We start from the raw sequence: 26,003 nt of genomic DNA on the forward strand, positions 1-26,003 counted from the left end.
TGAGGTGAATGGCCAGCTGGCTCTGAGCTGCAGGGAGTCCTGGCACTTCCCTCCATGGCAGCAGCGCCTCCCAGGACTGCCCAAGGGTTGCTGCCCAGGCCATGCCTCTGCCACAGAGGAAAGCACCAGGGTTCCTTGCAGCTCAGAGGCAGCACCACCTGCCAGCAGCTCATTCCCTGGCTGCAGGGGACATAGGCTAGTTCCAGAACAAAGGTGGGGGGGAAGAAAAAAAAAAAAAAAGATTAGGCCCCCTTGCCACTTTTTAAATTTTTTTTTCTCCCTCCTTAGTGGAGCCTGCCCACACGAGCTGCCACTGGGTTGTTCAGCTCCTGAGCTGCAGGAGTGGCCTGGGCATGCTCAGGGAACTTGGGCTTGGCAGGCTTCCAGAGTCTTGTACATTGTCCCTGCTGCCTCGAACTGCCTGGGAATGGCCTGGCTGCCCTGGGAAGACGGTAGGAGGGCATACATAGAATGTGTTTTAGTTTGCAACGTAAAAAATGTCATTTATGTAGAAATACATCGCCAAATGTATACACTTACGAAATTTCATTGTAACATGCCACCGAACGTGTACACTCTTACACAATTAAATTGTTAGGCAATTAAACCACTAAGAGAGGCAATTTCCTCATGTGTACAAGGGCCCTTAGTCATGTGTGCAAGGGCCCTCTTATTCTACGACTATAAGCAAGTCACAAGGTCAGACTTTTGACAAAGTATGTACTGATACTCCTAAGTCTGTGTTTACACATGGACAGCTTTGTGTAGCCTTTTCAAGGGTGAGAAGTTTTGATTCTGTTAAAGTATTCAGTGAAAAGATAACTAAAAATCCTGTATTTAAAGAAATACTTTTGCAATAAAAATTTAATTGCAAATGTTTTGCAGGTTCCAGCTAGTTGGATTGATATCCAAAGACCACATTCTCAATAGTGTAGGAAGAAAAATCACAACCCTTCTGTACACTCACATTGATTATACACCCACAGTATTTGCTACCTGAGGAGTTTCTTGAACAGTTGCCAATGTTTTATGTATACTTGGCTAGAAAGAATGCAAAATCTTTCCAAAAGCTATACATAGAGTCTCACTCTTCAAACCTGACTTATCTTAAATTTAAAACTAGTTTGGAGATGTCACTCTAAAGACTTTCAGTTCTTATACAAAAGTAAAGCTGTTGTCATCTCAACTCAACTGGGGAAATTTCAACAGTAGTTTTGATACAGTAGAAGGTAGGACTGAATCTCTGTGGAAATACTGGTAGGGTGTAGGGGTGGGGTGAGATGAGCATCAGATCTGTTCATTCTCACTTACTACAGGTCAATGTAATTTAATACAGGTTTGTCCCTCCCTACCTTATATTGGTTTACGGTCACAATAAAAAATGTGAATGAGATGGCTGTAGCTGCCATGGCATGGGTGGATGGCATTCCATATTCTGCATCTGCTTTCACTTCCAGCTTCACGACAGGCGGCGAATGAGGACGAGGCCATTTCAGGATGTCCTTGGAGACTTGACCTATGTACATAACAACCTAGAGAAACCAGAACACAAAAGTCAATAAAACAGTTAAGACATGGGAACTGTCTCTTGACCTACCCCAAGGGCCCAATTTGATTCTCACCTATATGACTAATGCAGCAGTAAAATTCTGTGCTTGGAGATACGAATTTATCCTCTGAATTATAAAGGATATTCTATTATACTAGCTAGTGAAAAGAGGTACAGTTTGCTGAACAATATTTTAACTTGATCAGATCTGGGACCAGAAGGAAGTTTCTCAAAGATGGTACAGCATGTCACAGTAGAAGACAACCAGATCCTATGCTCCAGCATCATTTGTATCCCCAGTGCTAATACATTATTAAGCACTTAAAAGGTTTCCCTCTCGGCATTTATAACCATTCTGAACACTCTGGGTACTCTGTGCTAACAGGCAAATGTGAGATTTCTTTCCCAGCCTCCAGGCCCATAAAATTAGCACGGCTTTACATCCTGTACAATTCTCTACACTTTCCCAAAGGCACTCTCACAGCATAATTATCTGTTGCATTTCCAGCATTTCTTCCTTCTCCCTGCCCCACAATATGCCACCAAAACATAATATGGGACACAAACAGCAGACAGCAAATTATTTTTGGTAGGGAAAAGGATAAAAGTGTGTGACCAGTGTTGTAATTGTAATAATTTTCTTCCTGCCTGGCTTCTTAGTCACAAAACATTTTTTTGTTTCTCTTGGGCAACACCAAGTAATGCTCTATTATAATGCTAGATGAATTAGACAAGAACACTTTTAATTGTTCAGAATGTCTGTATGTCTTTGTAGATTTTAACATTTTAAAAAGTGAAGAGGAAATTTCCATTAATTTTAGCTCCGTGGGGGTGGTGTGGTTAGTGGTGACAATCATGAAAACTACTCGAGTAGATTTACCAATCCGAGAGGAGGAAAAAGTGTCACTCATCTGTTCATTGCAGTTATTACTTCTAACCAGATAGGAAGACTAGAGAAAAAGGGACAGAATTGTGGTCAACAAAGTGATTCTTTTTTTTTTTTTTTTAAGAGACAGTGTCCGTGACAGGAATATAGACTAAGTTAGCATAGAAGTCAAAGCGTCACACTGTGGGCTTCAACCCACTCTTGTGTATCCGGATGTAGGGCATGTTTTTCCCATAGGCAGTTTTCTAAACAGTAATTCTCAGTGTCACCTGTACATCTGTGTAAGAGAAAGTCTAAGCAGAACAGTCAGTCTTTTGATCATTAAAGGTCAAGCAATGCCTCTGCTCCCTGTCCCTCTATTTGGATGGAAGTATGGAAGTGCTGTCCTATTTATGGTCCTCTGATTATGAGGTTTCTATATAAAACAGGGATGTCAGGCCATGCTTCTCTTGGTCTTTGTATCCAATCCCACAGATGCATCGGATACTTCCAGGCGTGAAAGCCAGAGGTCTCTACATGCTTGCCTTATGTAACAACAGCTTCGCCTCGACGTGTATGTACGCCTGTGCGCTGGCCTTTTGTTTTCACCGGGCATGGCTTGATATTATTGAATAAGCAGAAGGCTCCTAAAGTTTCTAGGGCTCCACATGTAAGACCATAGGTTGCCTCCATGGGGTTCCTACCTCCCCCTTCCCCTGTCCACATGCCAACCCTTATACCTGATGATTAGTCAGGGCCACCTGAATGTCTTTAGTAGGGACCTGGATACTCAGGGTTTGGTTCCCTGCCATCCTGGCTCAGGCCTCGTTACCGGATTGTACACATTTTTCTAATAAGTCCCATACTGTACCAAGGCACCCTGCACCTTCAGGTTTGTCTTCCTCTTCATTGCTCCTGGCCACAGTGGGTGCACAGTCAGTTGCTCGAACTCCTGGGCACCCGCTGCCAGGCACTCCTCCGAGTGCTTGTACGCCTAGTGTTCTCCCCCTCCGGTGTAGGGGACGCTCACAGGACTCTAGGCTAACCTGCTTTCTGTGGCCCTACACCTGTTGTCAGCTGTCTCCCTACTGTACTGACTCCTGCCTCCAGCCAGGACTGGGCTTCTGGTTATACCAGAGGCTATAGCATGCTTTCTTATGCACAGCAAGCACACGCTTCTAAAGCATGGCTGCTGCTGCATCTGCTTCCTTTGCTGCACTTCCGCAGTTGCTTGTGATCCTACCAGGGGGTAAGGAACACAACTGGCCCTTACTGGGCTATCTGATTCTTCCCTGGTGCCCCAGGACAATTCCCCTGGATTTCCCTGTCCCACATTCTTCAGGATGCCGGGAGCTAGGCGCCCACAGTCTACTATCTGGTACTGTGTAAACCAGTACAGCCTATTCCACAGTCAAGTTGCCAGTGACTAAACTGCCCCCACCCCACCTGGACTAGCCTCGGTGAGGAGGGTGTGTGGACACCCAGCAGGAATGAAAAAGATGATCTGTCAAGGGACAGATGAAGTATGGATGGCCATTGCCTCACCGAGACCTCAAGAGGAGATATGCACCACCCAGGATACTTTGCCAGAATAACCAGTGATGCAAAGCAACTCAGCTAATCTCATGCGGAGTGGAGGAGGGTTGTTGCAGCTCTAAGGTGCCCCAACAGTCAGAGCAGCCTCAGAACTGACTTGACTTGATATAAAACAGTACTTTTGAAGTTATATTATTCAGAATATTGGTATGTCCTTATTGTAGGTTTTAACATTTTAAAGAATGGAAAGGAAGCTTCCATTAGACTTATTTCCTTGGGGGCGGTTCCCTTGGTGATATGCAAGATAAGTCTCATGCAAAAAAATAAAAATCCATCATAAAAATTAGATTCAGTGGTGACTATCATGAAAACTACTTTTAAATTCCTGCTCAGATGATCCTTTGTTCTGCCTCTCCTGCTTCCACTACAGAAGGAGGTTTTTTAAAATACAAACATTTTTAAACTTGTCTTAGTCATGAGTTATTTATAATAGCAACAAGACTGTTTGTTCCACCACTTTCAAAAGGGAGATCTTGGGCTTTCTAATTCTGTACAAAGTATGGCAAGACCATACCACAGTTTAACATTTGCACCCCCCGGTACTTGAGGAAACAGTCCTTCTTCGTGATTTTGCTACCCCATGAATTTTCCTGCAATGCCAGTTGGGTACCAATAATGCAGCCCTATTGTCTTCATCTATTCCACAGCAGTATATCACATGGGGGTTTATTAATCACAGTGCACCAGATATTCACAACATATAAAGGTGCAAAGATGCAAGAAATAAACTATATACATCCTTTATATATCCTTTAATTTCAGATTCTGTACTGTCTATTTCCATACAGATACAGGAACATTTCCATGAGCCAACTACATTCCAGAATTTAAAGCAAAAGTTTTCTCTCTGGTGGGAGAGGAAAAATGTGATAATGAATTTACTGTTCGAGGCATGAGCTTGGAGGCAAGGTAGGATTAGCCATGCTGAGCTGGACTTTTATTGACATGAAGGCAAAAACTGGAAGTCTGCTACCATTGTAATGTAATGAATGAAAGTTTTTGATAAAAATATTTTTGACTCTAATACATTTTTAAAAGGCTAGAATGAAAAATGAGTATTTTTTTTTCAACAAAAATTATGCTACTGCTCTTCTGCTAGTGAAGCCGTTGGACTTTTGTCTAAATTGATACATTCTTAGATCCCATAGTGGTATAGAAACAATAACACTGGGTAACACTGCATTCAGGGAAAAACTATTCCACATCTCTTGAAATTTAAATTTTTGTCAGAGGATGCAGGATTTTGATGTTGCAGTACTATACAGAAAGGGACTATTACTGGCCTTGCTTTGATGCCTTCCTTCTGCAGTTAAAGTCCCCAAACTCTCTCTGTCTCTTATCTCTCTCTCTCTCTCTCCCTGCTCCCCACCTTGCCGCCCACCATCACAGTGCATTGTACAAATAATGCCTACCATTACCTTCATTTTTTGCTTAGTTTTTTACATTTGAGGTTTTTTATTTGGTAGGGGAAGTTTTTGTCATCTTTCCTCCCAACTAAATATAGTATTTGTATTTTTTACTAGTTTAATCGGAGGTGCACAACAAGCAGTGTACTCTATCAATACTAAACGTAAATTGCTTATCTGCAAAGAGTCTCAGACCTTTAATGTCTGTGGAATAAATTTGGCCAGGCTAGAAATTACCACCATTAAAGGCCAAATAATCATACTGGGGCTTCTTAGATTACAAGGTCAAAATCAAACCAAAGCTAACTGGGTCCTTCATGATTGAAACCTTGCATTTTAATTGTAAATAGAATATATCCAGTCATATTTATCAAGTCATCTTAAACTCAACACAAGAGACAGCCCTTTTACAGAGCCATAGGTCAGATTCTGTTCTCTGTTTCAGTACCATACTTCTGAATAGCAGCAATGGCACTCTACTTTTACATGTAGATAACAAAGGAGAGTTGGTAGGAAACAAGCGTGAAAGGACATATTTCTTTAAAAGAATCAGCAATTACAAGGGAATGCAGACACATAGACATGCAGGTTGTTTTAAAAATAAAACATTTACAGTACAAGAGTATTTTTTGTGTATATCTTAGAGCCCTACTCTGGATTGTCAACATCTGCTGTAAGTTTTCTTTATGGGAATGTAGGGATTTAAGGTATTGGGTCCATGGAGCTTGTATTAAGTGAGACATATTCTTCAAAACGTTTCCACTAGTAAAACTTTGCTGGAGATGAGATCAGGAGCACTCTCACAGGTATCTGGAATTTCTGTAAGTAAAACCCACAAGTAGTCCTCACATGCCTAAAAAAAAAAATCCACCCAACAACACTTCCCCACCACCAAAAATCTGTCAAGTCCAAGCCTCGAAGTGTAGAAATGAGCATGTTTTGAAAAGTTCAGCTAGAAGCTAAAGTTTGTCAATTTAAAACGCTTGAGAAAAAGAATTAACCAGGGTCAAAGAGAACGAAACTTGCTTAAGTGAAGCATCTTTTTCTTCCTTTGTTACTCAACATGTTTCTTTCCTATGCAGTCAGTGTTCCACATCTTCCCAGAGAATTAGATTTTGCCTTTAACTGCTTTGCTTCTAATGCGTATTTCTCAGATGCACTCTGCTTCATTCAATGTGAGTGATGCAGATCAATTGCATTTTTCTGCAGTTCTTGTGGAAAAACAACTTACAGGCAATTTCAGCATAAATAGTTTTAATTTGCACATTTATTAATGCATTTTTTTGTTCTGACGTGTGGAACCTAGAGGCTCCACTTTTCCATAACTAAAGTCACAAAAATCAAGAAACATAACGAATAGCACAAGACATAATTACTTGAGACAACAGTCACAAGAAAATGCATGAGGATTTAGTTGGGTGATTCATGAAAGTTGATGGGAGGAGCATAGATAATGATGATAGATAGATGGGAGGAGATAGATCTCTGTACTGTTTTGAGAACTGAAGGAAGTGTGTCTAACGAAGGTATAGCTCATAGCATTTAACTGCTTTTTTTTTAAACATAGAACATTTAACTCTTTCATGACTGAACTATATGGCAGCCAAACTAAAGTGCAAATTTTTAAGAAGACTGTTGAAGTTGGTCAGGAAACAAGGCAGAGTACATTTTTGGAGGCAGGAAGGAAAAGAATCTCTGGTGTTCTGAAACAGTTATCCCCCCATAGATCTCCACTGGAGACACTAACACTGTTTATTTAACAACTGTGAATAGTACATAGAATCAAGATGAAAGCAAGTTGATTTTACTGGCACTGTTTGTTATCCCTTTTGAGTGAAGAAGTTCCCCAGGCAGATACTCACTAGGAAACTACTGGTTATCTTCTATAGGAATCTTGTACAATTTCCAGGCTTTCAAGATTGGACCCTGCATTTGTACATTTTACAAGTTGCAGTTATGATAAATCCAGTAAATGAGATCCATCGTTTCTATGCGAGGAAGTGGTAGCAAAACTGATATGCTCTGGAACTGTCCTCAATGTGCATGTGTGGGGGGGGCAGCTGGGGACGGGAGGCACGATCTTATATTCAGCAGCAAAATAATGAAAGGTGTTACAGATACATAAAGGAGAGTACTGAAAAATATTTTCCCCCTTTCTGTACTATGCATGCACATGCACACACATGACAGCCTAAGGTACTTTTCATCCCTGGTCTTGTTTGATTCCCTTTCAGTAGCAAAGAGATTCATTAATGCCACTTGTGGTGAAGGCAATGGCTTAAGACATGAAAGATTCACATTCGTGTCTCCTTTACATCCAAGATAATGCTTGGAACCTGTGACAAAACTATTTAACATCTCCATACCTCAGCTTCCTACCTGTACAAGAAGAATGCTACCTCTTTTCTCCTACACCTGGTCTACTTGGATTGTAGGCTCCTGGTGGCAGTGACTGCCTGTTACTGGGTGCATTTATACATTTGATTAGTATGGCATGATAAATTCTGGTGCAAGTTCCACTGGAGTTTACAACGTCTGGGCACAATGTCTACACATGTGCCCAGGGCTGCAGCAGTCTGAGCTGGGGCATAGAAGCCTGTAACAGGGGGTCTTCTCAGCACCCATCTACCAACAGCCCCACCCACCTGTTCTGGACCAACTGCCCACCTTCTAGCCTGCCATGCCTTGTTGTTAATTAATTAATGATCTTAATTAGGCGGGAGGCTGCCTATTTCTTGCCCCAATGCCAGGGACCACTATCTGTGGCTCCGTTCCTCCCCTACAACACTCTGGGTCACAGAATCCTCCAGTCTGTAACCCCACCTGGATCCCTCCACTCAGGCAGCCTACTCCGCCTTCATTCTAAGCTACATCCTGTCAGACCAACCTGGTGGCCTTCTGTGACCAGGTCACCAAATCCTTAGATGCAGGGGTAGCAGTGGACATAGTCTTCCTGGAATTTTGGAAGGCCTTCGACACTGTCTCTCACCCCATTCTCATTAAGAAACTGGGGGGGCTGTGGTGTCGACACCCACACAGTCAATTGGGTCACCAACTGGCTGGAGGGCCGCACCCAGAGGGTGGTGGCAGATGGGTCATTTTTGACTTGGAGGGATGTGGGTAGTGGGGTTCCGCAGGGCTCAGTCCTTGGGCCCACACTGTTCAGCATCTTCATCAGTGACTTGGAAGAGGGGGTAAAAAGCACCCTGTTTAAATTTGCTGATGACACTAAGATGTGGGGGGATGTGGGCATGCTAGAAGGGAGAAATAGGCTGCAGTTGGACGTAGACACATTACAAGGGTGGGCAGATGACAATAGGACGGGATTCAACACCGACAAGTGCAAAGTGATACATCTGGGGAGGAACAACCGGCACCATATATACAGGTTGGAGAACTCCCTTCTTGTCAGTCCAGAGGCAGAAAAGAATCTTGGAGTCATCATTGACTCCAAGATGAACATGGGCCGGCAGTGTGGGGATGCAGTCAGGAAGGCCAACCGTACCTTATCATGCATCCACAGATGCATCTCAAGCAGGTCCAAGGTGGTGGTACTCCCCCTCTATGCGGCACTATGTGGTCAGGCCATAGCTGGAGTACTGCGTCCAGTTCTGGGTGCCGCACTTCAAGAGGGATGTAGACAACATGGAGAAGGTCCAGAGGAGGGCCACTCGCAAGATCAGGGGCAGCAGGGCAGGCCCTATGAGGAGAGGCTACGGGACCTGAACCTGTTCAGCCTCCAGAAGAGAAGTCTGAGGGGGGATCTAGTGTCCTGTTACAAGCTAATCAGAGGGGACCAGCAGGCACTGGGGAAGTCCCTGTTCCCCCGAGCAGGGATGTCCCTTAGTCCGCACACCTAAGGGGCCTCTTACGCATAATTTAGACCCACTCCTCAATAACTCTCCTACAGCAGTCACAAAGGAAAACTTTATTGATTACAGGGGTAGGGTGAAAATACGGTACAAGATGGAGCAATATCATAGAAATCCCATAGAGCAAAACAGTCTGGCTGAGGTAGCCTTTTGATCACACATCTGAGTTACTGCCAGCTATATATCTAATCAGATCTCAAGTAGCTTAGTCACGAGCATCATCCAGAGGCTGTTGGAGATTCCCTCTGGAGGCAGGCCGTTCCCAGCTCATGAGTTATGGGGGAGAGAGACAGTTTCAGATGGTAAAACTCCTCTCTGAGTCCCCCCATGGCTGCTGCCCCCTCCTCCTGGGAAGTCTGAACATATATAGCCCCTGTGACCTCGTTCACCTGGTCCAATGGAAGCCAGCACCTATTGGCTGTCGGCCAACCAATTTGAAATACATCACTAGTTGCCAGGCAGACTCTAGCCCACCAGGTAGGAGCCCCTCAGCCAGGTAGCTGATACCAGTCATGTAGGCAGAGGGAGCAAGTTTCCCCCCTCCCTCAGGAATGTAGCCAGCTCAGTTTACCTAAAGAGACAGGGTAAAGGTGCGTCTCCTCTGCTGGGCCCATCCTAATCAAATTGTCCCAGAGCAGAGATTTTGGGGAGAAACAAAGGTGGCTTCCTGCCACAAGCTGTTCCCTCTTACAGGTGTGGTCCCCCATGGGACCTTTGGCTACACAGGCCCTGGTCTCACATCCAGGCCAGTCAGAACCCCAGGCCCTCAGCTCTGGGCATCCCTCACAGTGGGCCCCTGGCCCTTCAACCCTTCTGGTCCTGGCCCCAGCATTGACGAGTCAGGGGATTTCAAGACAGGTTTCCGAGTCTATAGCCCCACTCTTTCTCCGGGGTCCGCCTTCTGGCCCCTACTAGGGGGTAACCCCCCCGATTATGGGAGCTGGGGTTATTAAGGCACCCCGACCTGCCTTTCACTGGGGTGGTAACTGACCTGGTATTTCCTGGGGGCTCCTGCGCCACTGGGAGTCCCACCAGGCCACCCCCACTCAGCAGTGTGCAGTTTTAGGTCATGCCCAGGACCAGGAGCCTCCAAACCTTCCCCTACTAGTAGCCTTGCAGCCAGGCAATGTTGCTGCCTGCCTGCCAGCAGTGAACTGTTCTGTTTATATAGGCAGCCGGGGATAAAAAATGGCCGCCGCAATCAAGGACCTGCTGGCTGCTTGGCTGGACCCTTAAAGTGGCAGGCACACACAGTGCCCTGCCACAGCCACAGGCTGGCAGTACACACAGAGGAGTCGGCCCTGGGCTTTGGGTTGCAGCATAGGGGTTGGTAGGGGCATCAGAATGCCCAGACAGTGGAGCCGTGTGGCTAGGCGGCAGGCAGAGGTCTGTCCTCTTGCTGCCTGGGCTGACTAGGTACAATTTATGCCCAGGTCAGCATTTACATGCGAGTTAAGATCCAGAAGCTGTTGGAGATTCCCTCTGGAGGCAGGGAGTTTTGTTGTTGTAAGATAGCACTAACACATCACATGATGCCATTACACCATAGCGGTACTATCTTACTGCAGTGAAAATTAGTTTGCTGCAGTTTAATAGCATTGCACGATTAGATTGTGATGCTTTACACTGCAGCAGATTAGTCTACTGCACAGTTAAGCATGCATGTAAATGCACCCACTGTGTACTGCACAGTGGGTAACACTTTGAGCCTTCAATCTAGGTCATTGTATCTTTGCTACTACAAACAGAAACAGTAGCTATCCCTTCACTCAGTTAAATCCATTACAGGACATTAAATATCTCAAGAATACAATTACAACCAATAAAATAAACTTGCTCTTCCATAGACAATAACCAAAAAAAAAAAAAGCAACTAGTACTCAGGGGTTTCACAAAGGAGACATCAAGACAAACTTATTTTGCACTGTCGAAGACATGGCAGACAGCCTGGCATAGATTTTTACCTAATCTTGAGATTAATCCCATAATTTATTCATCCCTGGATGCATTTTAACAGCTGCAGTATTACTGAGTCACATACTATTAGCGCTGCAGCTTTTCATACTGCTGAGAAGGCAACATGCAGAGGGTTACAGAAAAGAGCATGTTATCCTTCCTCATCCACAAGAAAAAGTTCTATTCATAGAAGCTGATAAATAAATCAAAGGAAGAACTCTTTCTCCATAGTAAAAATTCACTTCTGAGACTGATGCTTCAGAGCATATTTGTGAAGATGAAGCACACACAAAGTATTTTCTTTAATCTCTGTGATGTTTCAACACTAAATTTCTTCAAATCAGGTCTTTCAAAAACATACACATCCCCTTCCCAGAATTTTGAATGGATTGGCTCTGAAGTTTTCAAAATAAAACTATTTAAATTGAGTGCTAATGGGTGCATCTACATGAGAGGCTTTATTATGCAGTAGCGTAACTGACTGCGCAGTAAGCGTGTGCGTCTACATACACACATGCTTACCATGCAGTAAATTTTGCTACTTACAGCTAAATCTGCTACCTGCAAATGCAAGTAGCAAATTTACTCACAAGTATTTACAGTGCAGAAATACATGTGTAGATGCCAATTGGGAGCACTTTCGCTCCTGATCAGCCCTGCCACTAGGGAGGCAACCTGAGTTCAGCCCCAGGACCCCAGGGCTGGGAGCCTCTTCTGCCCCAGGGTCAGGCTGCCTCTGTAGCAGCCCTAGCCACAGGCCCTATAAAAGTCTGCAAACATTTTAAGCCCTTGGGCACAACAGCAGGGAGTCTGGGGGGACTCTTGGCCTCTACTGCCCCTGTACAGGCAATGGGCTACCTTTGCCAGCCTGCCTGTACCCCGGTGCCACTGCCTGGCATTGTAGTGCCATGCAGCTGCCAGGCCTGTGCCATCCTGCCCTCCAGGTTGCTCCAGGCTCATGTCAGGCCTGCCAGTACTTGGGCCCAGCTGCAGCCAGCTCCTGACCACTGGGGCCAGTGCCAGCTCCCTGCAGTCAAACCCTAGCAGCCTGCCAGAGCCTGCAGGTGCTGTAGGGCATTGCCTCACCACACAAGTCCTAGTCCCATGCCATGCTCCTGTGCTGGGCACTGCAGGCAGCTGCGCAGGTCCAGCAGCACACGAACAGCCTCACAGAGGCCCGGAGCATCAGCACAAGAGCCCCAATAGCACCATTGCCAATGCTATATGCCACCACCCAGGGACCCAGCTGGTTACAGGAGGAGGCTGGCAACTTAGTGGCACTGTGGAGTAAGGCAAAAGTGTACCAGCAGTTCGCACAGGTCAGGCACTCCAATGCCCACATCTATGAGGGGCTGCCAGGCTGGATGTAGGACTACAGGCACAACTGGTCAGCATGGGAGGGCTGCATATAGTTCAAGGCCTTGCAGGCACAGCAGGTCACTATCACTGCCCACAATCATCAGTTGGGGAGTGCCCACAAGTCCATGCTCTTTATGCAGCAACTGGATGCCATCCTCGTGCCCTAGCACCCAGGCCGCAGCTGTGCTGTGTACAGCAACACCGGCAACCTGCCTGAGCCCCCACAGTGATGTAGTCCTGGGGAAGGGCCCCTCAGGGCACCAGCAGCCCATCCCACTGAGATCCCCACCCCCAGCCTCCACCAGCAGCTTGGAGAGCCCAGATCAGTGCCTGCCCTGATAGCACTGCAGCCTCTGCCCCAGCCATGAGGCACAGCCAGCCATGTCACTGCCAGCCACCAGCAGCACCAGCTCCTCCCTGGGGTGGGGGCTTGTCTGGGCACCTGCACACCATGTCCCACCACCTGATGAGTCTGCCAGGAGCTATACGCTCTTACCGCCAACCAGGACTGACCAGAGCCTCTGGGGACGCCAGCTATGCCTACATAGTAAGCCCTGCACTGGGGGGGAGGTAAGCCCTCCCTACTCTGGCCCCTGCCTCTGACCTGGGCCCGCTTCCCCTCCCTGCCAAGCCTGGTCACACTCCCCTGGCTCCCATGTTCTACCCCTGTAGCATGCAGGGAGGTAGGAGACAGTACAAAAACTTTATTGAGCAGCCCGTGCCCCTGCAGCTAGGTGGGCATAGGCCTCTCACATGCCGAGAAATGTGTTGATGCTGGAGATGATGTTCTCCTCAGCTGCAGTGGGGAGGGGCATGTAGCACAACCACAGGCAGCCTTCCAGGCAGCAGCAGAGGTTGTAGGATAGTCTGGGGGCCTCGGACCCCGCACTACCATAGGTCCAGTGCCACCTCCACCAGCCAGGAGTCCCTTCCCCAGCCTCCACCCCAGGTCCCCCACCATCCTTCCCCCCCGGCTTAGGCCCAGTGCTGCCGCTTGCCCTGGCTATATGTGAGTGTAGAGCTGGAGCTGCCTGCAGCGGGGCCAGGACCACATGCCAGTCCTGCTGGCCCTGGTCACTGGCTGCCAGAGCAGGAACCACCCGCACCAGGGGACCAATGGCTGTCATCACTCCCAGGTAAGCACCCTGCCCACTCACTGTAGTTGTCCACCCCCATGGGGGCATGGCCAGAGGCTGCAGTGCTGGCCATCTGTCCCAAGGCTCTGCCCCCCAGGCGCCCCTGCATGGCCCTCCACCCCCGGAAGGCATGCATACAAACCACATTGTAAATAGCTTGCATGAGGAAGAGGGTGATTTATTGTTGCTGGGTGGTGAAGGGACTCTATTGTGGGGGAGGGGGAGTCTGTTAGTTGTGAGGGCAATAAAGTGTTTTCCTGAGAACTATCCAGAGTGAGTGTGGTGCAGTTGTCCAGGTGGGCTACAGCAGGGAGTGCAGGAGGAGGTGGTCATCCAGCACCTCTCACACCCAGTGCCCTGGCCCCCACCAGCAGGTGTGTGGCTCTCATGGGGCCCCGGCAGGAGGGGGCCTTTCACAGTCACTGCTGCCACAGCTGGCGTTCCCAGTGCCAAACATCCTCCACCTGCTGTGCCTCCTCCACCCAGGCCTCACGAACCAGCTCCCCCTGGGCCTCACAGATGTTATGCAGCACACAGACTGCAACAATGACCATGGGATGTTGTCCTCAGTGAACCTGAGGTAGGCGTAAGGGTGCACCAGAATCCCTTGAGGGGGCTGAAGGCACACTCCACCAGTGCACAGGCCCAGCCCAGGCACCAGTTGACATGGCTCCAGTAGGGGCCCAGCTGGCCAGTGTAAAGCCATATGAGCCTGGGGAGGAGCAGGTAGGCGGGGTCCCTGATGAGGAGGTGCGGGACCACAACAGCACCCAGCTGGAGGTCTGGCACCCCTGGCACAAAGTGCTTGCTGTGGACCAGGGCTGGCAGGACAGATTTCTGAAACACATGAGCATCGTAGGCACTGCCCGCTCAGCCACCATTCACTTTAGTGAAGGCACTGCGGTGGTCAATGGTGGCCCAGAGCACAGTAGAGTGAAAACCTCTGGCTGTAGTAGGGGCAACTGCTGTGGGATAGGCAGGTGATGTGGATGTGGGTGACATCCAGGGCCCTTATGCACAAGGGGAAGTCCAGGGCACAGAACCCCACCACCACCTTCAGGGGGTCATGCACGCAGAGCATGGTGGGCCCTAGCACATCCTGGAGGGCACTGCACACCTCCAGGATGGCCTTCCCAGTGGTTGCCTTGCCCATGCCAAAGAGGTGGCCCATGTAGTGGAGGCTGGTGGGCATGGCTTCAGCAGGGCAATGACCAGCCAGGTGTCCATGGAGAGAGGCTGCTGCATGGTAGTGTCCTGCCACTCCAGGTGCAGGTAGAGCTGTTCCAGGAGGTCCAGGAAAGTGTCCTGGGTCATCTGGAATGCCTCCAGCCACTGCTTATCACCCCAGGTGTGCTGGATGATGTGTAGCCACCAGTTCTGACTGGCCCAATGGGCCCTGAGGTGGCAGGGCTGGAAGCCTAGGAGAGTGAGGACGGTCCCAGTGGTAGCACCGTGGAAGCTGTTGTCAGCATCCCTGCTGGGGTCCGACCACCAGGATGGGGTCGAGGTAGCAGCTTCATGCTGGTGGTGGCCCTGAGATGGTGCAGTGGAGCCAGGCAGGTGGTTGCTGCACATGCCAGCAGGGTTCAGATGCCCATGGGCCAGCTGGTGGCCACCATGGTGGGTCAGCAGGGCCAGCACAGCAGCCAGCAGGAGCCTGGAGCACTGGGCATCACTGCCAGGGGCAGGGGCTGGAGCAGCAGTGGTGCAGAGAGGCAGAAGCTGTCGCAGAGAGCTGCCGCATGCTGTCTGCATACTGCTCCTGGCCAGCAACAAAGCTGACTGGGGAGCAAGGAGAGGGGCGGGCTTTTGAAGATGGCCTCCAGAGGCAGGGATCTGTGGCCGGAACCTCTAGTTCTCCTGGTGGCAGCAGGGGCTCATTGCGCAGCCCCAGGAAGAGGGAGCAATTTGCTGCCACAAGCAGGAAATCTGCTCCTGCTTCCCTGCATCTGTAGAGAACTGCCTGGGACTGTTTACTTGCAAGTAAACTGCAGTAATGCCAACTGTCATGAAACCATCATGAGATTCGGGATTTCAGAGTCAAAGTAACTCTGACTCATGATCTCCTGATCCAACACTCAGATCTCCAGATTTTCCCACCTGGTAAGTGAAAGGAAAGGTGGCAGGGGGAGATCGAGGCCCCCATGGTGACAGAGGAACTGGGGCAGAAGCAGAGGCTGGGATGAATGGGGCCCTGGGGCTGAGGTGGGTTGTCCAGAGGTGCAGTGGGGTGGCGGCAGAGGTGGGCTGCCTGTTGCGGGCTGGGTCTCTGTGCCCTGCTGCTTTGTCCTGGGAGCTCACCTGCACAACCCCAGTGTGCTTCCTGCTGCTGGGTGGGCAGGGGATGTGCCATGTGGCCAGTGCACCCCATGTCCCCTGCCCTCCTGGCAGGCAGCAATGTCATCATGTGGCTGAGCTCCTGGGGTAAGGCAGCAGGGCACAGAGCCCCAGCCCACAGGGGGCAGCCCACCTCTGCCCCATGGGGAAGCACATGCCCCTGTGTCTCCACCGGGGGGGGGTGCTGCTGCAGGGGACCACACCCTTCCCCTTTGCCTCTGGACAACCTGCCCTGGCCTTTGGGCCCCATTCACCCCTGTCCCACTCCCTCCCTCACCCTGGAGGCCTTGATCTACTGCCCTCCACACCCTTTCCCTCCCTCCCCACCCCACTGCCCCTTTCCCTCCACTTACCAGCTGGGTGCCGTCTGTGTCTCTGTCTACTCCTCACTCCCAAACCAGAGCCTGCCCAGCCCTGCTGCTGCTTCTTACTTCTGACCCACATCCTGCCAGGGTATGTGAGGACACTTCCCCTCCAGGCTTCAAACCCCACACCCCCCACACACCTTCACAAATAACCCCTCCCACCTCAAACACATCCTTCAAAAATAGCATCTCATGATTTACATGCCAATCTCTAGAGTTTTTAAGAATTTGTCTCATGATTTTTGGCACGGTGTGGTTGGCAATACTGAAACTAGTCCCGCATAAACTGTAGACACACCCAGTAAGAAAACAAAAATAATTGACTGAAAGCTGTTCCAGCCATTTCCATTCTACACAGAGCTAATTCAAACAGCCAAATTAGTGTAATCAAATAGTTTACTTTGCGATTGGGACAAGCATGTCAAATTTCAATCCCAAAGGCAATTTTTAAGTTATAAGCAACTGAAAAACAGGACTTTGTTTTCAGCTATGTGAGTAGTCACTGGAGTCAGTCAATGACTGTGTTGCATGACTAGGGTAACAACCCTTTACAAGCGTGACGCCTCAGGTGACTAAGACACGAAATAAAGCCCAGTTTCTTGCCAACATTCCTATTACATTGGTCACAATTACTGTTACCACAGCAACCACTATGAAAATACTTTAGAAAGCTGAAAACTATTATAGATATTTCCTAGACATCCTAGATTTTTCTTCTCGCCATAGGTGGCCAGCCAGGCTTCCAAGAGATGTTCTCTAACGGGATACTCTACTCATATCAGGAAGGTGAATCAAACCTGTTTGAGTGGTACGTGTGGGGGGATTTATGTTTATGCAGAGCCACCCACCAGAGCCACATTTCAAAGGGGAAGAAGAATGACAGAAAGGGCTATGGATGCCTAATTATTTGTTGCAGTAGCTCTGTACGGTCTCTCTACCCTGGTTCCTCTAAGCTGTGGGAACTGAGGCTCCCTGATATTCAGCTGCTTACTATGTTGACAGGAAATCAGGATCTCTACTACTCCTCAGCCCCTTCACATGAAACAGTTCCTGACTACAATCCAGAACAGAACACTGCATCAAAGCAACCTCACTGTTTGTACAAAGATGCAGCCTGGATTGGAAATCTGTTTTCTTGCGTTCCCCTGAATTGCTCTCCGTATGCAACATATACATCCAGGCAGTGTCCTTACTGTGGAGTGCCCTATTCCTCCAACATTTGTCAGATATCCCTGTTTTGGGTGACCCAATGGTCTACTCAACCCTAATAAAATACAATGGGATGGGGCCCCAATTAGTGGTTCTGCTGAACCATGCTAACTTTAAAGTTTTCACAGGGCACTTTCAATGCTGGTCCACTTTGTCCCTTTTAAAATCAACCATAAAACTCTGCTTCACTTCAGTGAAAGTAGAATTAAGCCAATATTGAACACTTCTGAACTCCCCCCCACTCAAACTTACCAGTGCTCTTGGCTTTCCAGGTCATGCCACCCTAAATGAACCTGGGGGCCCACAGGAGCTTCCTGTCTCAGAGGAATTACTACTTCTCACAATCTGGACTGCCACTTCATCACCTCTTGCTAATGACAGCAAGACTGACTGCAGAATGTTGCTATCTTGCGCAATTCAGTAAGACAATAAACCCAATGGAAACAAACAAGAAAAAGTGTCCCACTTTGACAGCTCCTTTTACTATGCAATGCCATACAGCATAACAGAACAGTGCTGTGTCTTCTATAGACAAACTTCAGCATTTAAGAAATACTGGGGTGTGAGTGAGAAAACCCTGTGACAAGGTCATAAAGTCCCCAGGATGTAGTAGATACTTTGTTTGGGTTTAGAGAGGAGCTGAAGAGTCAGGACCCTTTGTACACTGCCAAGGAGGTGAACTCCAGGCAGAATAGGAGGGATCTAAATCCATAAAGAGCCAGCAATCAATACCAGCACTCAAAGCAAAGTAGCTGAGAGAATCATAGTTTCATAGTTTGTAGGGTCGGAAGGGACCTGAGCAGATCATCTAGTCCGACCCCCTGCCATGGCAGGAAAGAATCATTGCAGCCCCTCCATTTTCAATAGCAGCTTTGTGGGGTCCCTCAGCTTCCTCCTACTCATAGGTGCTGTAGCGCGCAGCTGCTTATTTGACATATGTATGATGAGACTGGCTGCTCAAGACAGACAGTAATGACTGCAGTATACCTCCTCTTCATTGTTTACTAGTGAGGCTTCTGCATTCTCTGAGTTTATGCTACCACATTAGTGGAAAATTTCAGTACTTCTTTACCTCACTAATCAAAAACGTATTTTCCTATATCAAGGTAAACTCATAACAAAAGTTTTGAACAGTTGTCCCTTGTGTTGTTATATCTAGCATGCAGATCTTGGATTGGCTTCCTCAGTGATCCACACACTCATTGATGACTTCCCTACTTACTGGAAGATTGTCATCCTTGTATTGAGGGACTGCTGCCACCACCACTGATTTCTGTCAATTCCTTATATAGTATTACCGCTGCAAAAAGCATGCAGATTGTACACAATATTGTACATACTTTATCAGTGCAACACACACCTTCCCAAAAATCAGGTGGTAGAAATTGTAGTACATATTAGCAGTTTCTGCCTCATCCAAAAAAGCCAAAGTAAAATCTGCACAAGGCTTGCAGAGAACAGAACAAAGAGCAGCATACCCTCACTGCTGTTACTGAGTGGGCCTGTCTAGACATGCTCCTACAGTGCCATTGTTACTGCACTATGGTGCAGTAGCAGCCTATACTGCACCATGTTCACTGTGCATGGTTATTTTTAGCTCCTACGTTGCCATAGCAAGGCTCTATACTGAGGGAGCGCATAACTATGGCGACGTAGCTATGGTGTCACGGTTTTTGCCCGCAGATGCTATGTTGCCATTGCTATGGTGACATATCGTCATGTGTAGACATGTCCAGTTACTTGCAAGGGAAAAAAAAAGGTGCGTATTTTATTCTAGTGCATGTTGTGTGTGAAAAAATGGTACATCTACACAACCACATACAGTAAAATCTGTATTATCCGGCACCTTACAAGCTGGCATGCTCTATTAACCGGCATGCCAGCTTGTAAGGTAAAAGCAAAACTGGAAGGGCCCACCGTGACCCACGGGTGCCAGATAACAAAGCTTTTACTGTACATACACACATAGAAACTTACAAATACCCACACAGCATATGGTATGGAGAAAGAGAGAGACATTAAGGGCATTGACAAGTGACATTTCTTGTGCAATCACCCTCTGAAAGTGCTTTACAGCCATGCATGGCTGAAGAGTGCTTTAAAAGTGGCTGATCATGTGACAAATTACCCTCATCTAATGAAGGATCAGATGAAGACACTCTAAAGTGGAGTGCCTTAGGGAACTTCTGTCAATCCCTTGCCTAATCAGCCCTGCCCCTGGTGCTATCTGCAGGAAGAGAGGGAGAGGGAGCTGTGGACTGGAGTTTGCCTAGCCTGAGCCGGATGGGGGGGACGGGTGGATTGGAACTCCTTGCTTCACATTCTTTCCCTCCCCCTGCAACTCATGTTAGGCAAACTCCAGCCCACAGCTCCTCCCCCTCTCTTCTTTCCCCTCCCTTCCTGAAGACAGCAGTGGAGCTGGGGGTGGAGCAGGGCTAGGAAGAGAGGCTGCAGCCAAGATCCTCCACTGGATCAGCTCCATAGTGGAGCTCAATCCCCGCCAAACACAACCTGTTGGGTTGGGGGTGGGGGGTTGCTCTAACTCATAGCACTTTCTGTAAAGTGCTATGAGTTAGAGTGGGGAGCTGCACGCCTGTCAGCTCCCTAAATTCTCAGCCTTCATATTTACAGTAAATCTTTACTCATCACTTAAGTCTCATTTGCATAATGGATGGACGAAAGCTGAGAATATAAGTAGAGAATATCATTCTCTTGTCTGTACAGCAATTTGGTCCTCAACTTTCCTCAATGGGATTTCCCCATTTTTCAACACGATATTGGCAGAAATGTTTTCTGCAATTGTTTATGTGTGTAAGCAATGGAGCAATTGCCTCTAATTTAATCATTCTATTGTGCAGCAAATTATCCTAATGTGACACAATCAATCTATTTCTGATTTAAGTCTCAGAGAAATTCTACTGCAAGAATTTCAGTATGGGACCTAGAAAGGCCTGCTGTCCCTTACATATCTGAAGATTTGAAGAGCAAATTGATCAGTCCCTTCTTCTATTTTTACCCTCTGTGATATTCTTTTGCTGCTAAACAAAGGAGCAGGATGTATCCATGATTCTTTATTTTAAGCTTTTGATTTAAGTTTTTATTGTCTGAACTATTGATCCATTCAAAGGACAAAATGAAATTCTAGGAAATGATTTGAGAAGTCAGTACCATTGCGGACTTCCTTGAGCCTTCTGCCTGCTTTGACAGCCTGACTTTGAACCTAGGCTTTTTGCTTTCTTACTGAAGCATCTGTGTAGCCTAGTATTAGGAATCCTGCAACTAGGGAAAGATCCATTTTCTCTCCCTAAGAAAAATTCTATTAGCAGTCATGCTACTTTTCTTTTAACATGCCCTTTTTACCAGGACAGGGATGTAATTAGGACACCAGAGAGAAAGCAACATAAGAATGGGTATCATTCATAATTGGCAAGTTTTGTACGTTTTGCAGGAAAGAGAAGTTAGACAGATTCCTTGCAAGCAATATTTTTTTCCAATCTTGTAAAATTCAGGTATGACTCTGGGTGCACAGAGACCAAGACAAGTATCTAGGAAGCACCGTTTTACAGCAGTGATTCTCAAATCAGGATACTGAAGCACCTGAGGGAGCTATGAGATCCTTTTACAGATGCCTCAGGATGCTGTGCAATATTAGCAAGGTTAGATATGCAAACACCTACAACTACTCATGATTCAAAAGATAAACCCAGAGATTTCAAATATGATCTAAAGAGATTTCAAATATGACTGTTGCAGAGCACCTCGGTGCTCTGCTCCTATAAAGAGGGGAGGTGTGTAGTAGGGCACTGAGATGCCTGCTACTTGTGGAGCAGCAAGTAAGGAGCCCAGCTGTGGGTTGCCAGGGCAACCAGTAGAAATCAGCTGACAGGAAGGGGCAGGGCCTGACCCCTATATAAACCCCAGGGCTGAGGCTAAGCAGGCGGTTCCCTACCAGCAGCCATAGGGGTAGGAACTCTGCCGGAGTGAGGAAAAGGAAGAGGCCTGAGTGACTGAATAATGAAGTATTGGTGAGAGATGGAGAAACCCTGTGACAGGCTTGAATGTGGTTATAGCCAGATGGCTTAGTTTATGTTATAGCCAAGGGGCTTGAGTTTGTGTTGACGGTTTACTGTTTACAATCAGTGGTTTGGGTGAGGCTATTAGAGGTTGGAGGAGGCCTCATAGGGGACCCACAGCAGCATGGGGACTCTGGCACCAGAAAGGGCGCAGCATTTGGGGTGTACTGACCCCAGCGCCAGAAAGGGCACAGCATTTGGGATGCACAGACCCCAGCCCTAAAGCAAAGGGTCAGGCACACCTACGGCCACCTAAGCCCAGCTGCGGGGGTTCGAGACCCTGAGGAGGAGAGTTGGGGCCAGGCACAGCTACGGCCACCTGAGCCCACCTGAGCGTGAGACGCCCCAGAACAAAAGGGGCAGCGAGAAGCCTAGAGCAATGGGGCAATGCGAGAGGCCCCAGAGCAAGGGGGCAGTGATTGATGAGCACCAGAGGGCGCAGAGCCAGACAAGGCTGCAGAAAGCCAGAGTGCCAGTGGGGCGCAGTTGCGAGACAAGGCTGCAGAAAGCCAGAGCGCCTGTGGGGCGCAGTTGCAAGATAAGGGCTGTGGAGAGCCCAAGCACCAGAGAGGGCCCAGAGAGCGAGAGTGACTAAACAATGTCCGGTACTTCAGCGAGGCTTGGGGCGTGGTAAAGGAGTGGTTGGAGCCATGCGTAGCCCATAAGGCTGGGGTGCACCAAGTTGCACAGTACAGAACATGGGCCAGGATACAACAAAGCACCATCTCCAAGGGGACAAAAGGCAGCCTTCCTTTTACTATATACAAGATCAAGACATGCCAAGTGAGAATGAGGGTGCTTTGAGATGAACTCGGCATGGTAGGGGGCTCTAGGGGAGATCACGGCTGCTCCTAAGATCCTATGCCGTGACAAAGGCCTGTGACCTAAACCACACCAAATAGATCCAGACCATGCCAGGACAAGAAATGCAAAACCTGCCAACATATCTCCACCACTCTGACAATAACCACACCCCACCATTCCTGAACCATCACCATTCCTGAATCTTACACCTGCACCTCCAGAAATGTAATATCTCATCCAGTACACCAAATGCCCTCATGAAAAACTGCGCACCAGAACGAGTGCACAACGAATATCTATCAAAGACAAGAATACCCAACCACCTGTGGGTGCCCACTTCTCACAAGACAATCATTCCCTCTCCGATCTCTCAGTTCTAATCCTCAAAGGGAATTTACAAAACACCTTTTGTAGACAAGCCTATGAACTTCACTTCATAAATCTACTGGATCCAAAAAATCATGGACTCCATATAGACTTTGGATTTATGACACATTACAACCTGCCTAACACCTGATTCACCAGGTACCTGCCAGACTTGACCTCTTACACTTTTATTTCCTCACTTCCTCCCCTCCTTTTCTGTCCTTTGTTTTCCTAATCTTCAGCTGTTTACTTTTTCAGACTGCCTCTTTTCTACCTTGAAAATGTACTACTGTAGAGTCTCTCTTACTCACCTTTGGCTTCCCCTGCTCTACTTTTTGTTTTCCTAATTTTCACCTATTTACATTCTCACTGACATCTGGTCACACTTTTAGCTTCTTTCATTCTTTGGAGTCTCAGAACAGCAGAGATTTCCTATGCCTGATGAAGGGTGATCATGCCCAAAAGCTTGCAAAGAACTTTTTTCCAACTACTCAATTGGTCTAATGAAAGACATCACATCTACCCAAAGAACCTTGCCTGCTTATGTCCTTAGACCAACATGGCTACAACCAAAAACCCAGCAAGATTTCAAATAGAAATCCACAGTGTGAAAAACACTGTGGTTTTCCTGTATTCTCTGGAACAAAAGAATGAATTACTGTACTATTTTTTCCAAACGCAAGAAAAGAGTGAAATCTAAGACAGGGCATTTTCCAAGGGTGCTTGGAGTCTAACAAGGGGTGCACCTTGAGTTTAAAAGGTTGAGAATCACTGCTTTACAGTTCCCACACACCATCCCCTAGCAAAAGACTAAGCAAATAGACACTGCAGTAACTGGAACTGTGCCACTTGTATTTAACTGTTTGATTCATTGTTAAAGAAAAATGGAACTGCAGAGAGGCTACAGGGATGTATCCTCCCAGGATTATACCCTGAAGCGAGGGGCTGGCTTCAGGAAAAATCCAAAAGCTAAGAGTTTTCTCTTATCCTCTATGCTGCTATTAATTTTCCATTAGCTACAGCCCACCTTTTCAGGAAGGGTATGTGCAATGGACCCACTAACTGCCCATGAATGATGGGGGACAACTAAAGAAAGCATGTAATCTCAGAAGTAGTACAGAAGATACCACATGGAACTGGTTTCTGTGATGCCTACAGGAACTCCATGTCTTCAAACCTTCGCAACAGCAGAACTATACTAGTTTCTACACCGGCAGGACTCTTAACAGCTGCAGAAGTAGTAACATTTGTATGTTTGGGATTGTCCGAAGAATCGGTTCTCTTGGATACTTTACAGGTACTTAAAGCAGGACAATGAGTTTGTACATCTGTAACAAAGGCTTATTCCTTGGGACAAATCCAGCATCTGTTTTCAGCTTTAGTGGGCAGCTAAATGCACTGCTTTTATGTCACTGATTCAATGATGCAATCCCATACTAACTGTTCAGATGTACTTTGTGATGTCCTGGGATAAACTGTTAGTACTTCATATCCAGTGAATCTGTTTAGGATGTATCCTGTGTCACTGGACACAGACATCTGAATGATTGCATTTTGCTCCAGAATAAAATGATTTATCCCAGGACAAATGTGATGTCTGTTTCTAGTCTAACATTTCTCCTAAAATTCAAGTATTAATGATAAGCTTTCTACTGCATTCTCAAAAAGTTCTAGAAACAACTGTATATGCCATTATGGATTTCACACATGAATCTTGGCTCTACACATCTAATCATTAGAAACATTAGTGTAATTAACATGCTTGCAGAAAAATACGTTCTTTTAAAGCATAGCATCTGCAATCACAGGTTGTTACAATAGTTCACTTGATTTGATGCACATTCCAGCTTGTTAGTTACCTATAAACTATCTTTACTAAAAGACAAAAATAAAACATGCTCCTGTAGCTGTTCTTTCCCAATTCAGTAGTTCCTCTTTTAGCGTATTTGAACTATTACTTCCCTTGCATATATGTAGGGTGGCAGTATCTTCATGAAGTCATGGGAGATGAGCCAACTACCAGAAGACTGGAAAAGAGCCAGTGTGGTACCTCTCTAAAAAAGACAAAAAAGGAGGACCTGGAGAACTACAGACTGATTAGCTTCACCTCAATACCTGGGAAGTTACTGAAGCATATCCTAAGGAAGGCCATTTGTGAGCATCTGGAGGAGGAAAGGCTGATCAGAAGCAGCCAGCATGGATTTATGAAAAACAAATAGTGTCAAACAAACTTAATCTACTTCTTTGACAAAGTAACTACACTTGGGTGGATGAAGGGAATGCTGTCGACACGTTGTATGTGAATGCCAGCAAGGCTTCTGACAAGGTCCCACACAACCTTCTCCAAAACAAATTGTAGAAAGGTAGGCTAGATAAAACTACTATAAAGTGGATAGGTAACTGACTCAATAGCTATAAGCAAAGGGTAATTATTAACAGGTCCATGTCAGGAGGTTTTCAACAGAGTCCCACAGGGATCTGTCCTGGGCCCAATTCTGTTCAACTTGTTAATAATGATTTAGATGCTGGCACAGAAAGTTTCTTGAGCAAGCTGCCAGATGACACAAAACTGGGAAGGACTGCAAACACACTGGAGGATGTGAGCACAATTCAGGAGGATCGTGACAGACTGGAAAGTTAGGCCTCAGCTAACAGGATGAAGTTTAATGTGAACAAATGCAAAGTGCTACACCTGAGGAGGACTAATCAAAAAAAAAAATAAAAAATGGGTAACACCTGGCTTGATGGCAGCACTATGGAAAAGGACTTGGGAGTCTTGGTAGACCACAAATTCAATAGGAGTCTACAGTATGATACAGCTGCACAAAAGGTTTTGGGATGCATCAATAGAAGCATTAGGTGCAAAACGTGAGAAGTGATAGTGCCTCTCTACTTGACACTAGTTACCAGGGGTGTGCAAAGCTTTGGTCACCGATTTGATTCAGAGAAGATTCAGCCCAATTTGGAGGCCAAATCACTGATGCCGAATCAAACTGGGAGACAACCCCCCCCCCCCAAATCAATTCAGAGCCTCCAAATCGATTTGGAAAAGATTTGGAAAAAGATTCGGAGATTTGGAAGGCAGTCTTGCAGGGGAACAGAAACTGAGA

General features: G+C 47.0%; 1 protein-coding gene across 1 annotated transcript in view; it reads right to left on the bottom strand.

The window, feature by feature from the left end:
• SGPP2 (sphingosine-1-phosphate phosphatase 2) overlaps window positions 1–26,003 on the bottom strand; it is a 66,864-nt gene that overhangs the window by 26,757 nt on the left and 14,104 nt on the right. The window contains exon 2 of the mRNA XM_019533075.1: window positions 1,353–1,532. Within this exon, the coding sequence (XP_019388620.1) occupies window positions 1,353–1,532 (180 nt within the window). The remainder of the gene's footprint in view (window positions 1–1,352; window positions 1,533–26,003) is intronic.

This window comes from Crocodylus porosus, unplaced genomic scaffold (genome assembly GCF_001723895.1).
Source record: "Crocodylus porosus isolate Cpor-Errol unplaced genomic scaffold, CroPor_comp1, whole genome shotgun sequence".
NCBI lineage: Eukaryota > Metazoa > Chordata > Crocodylia > Crocodylidae > Crocodylus > Crocodylus porosus.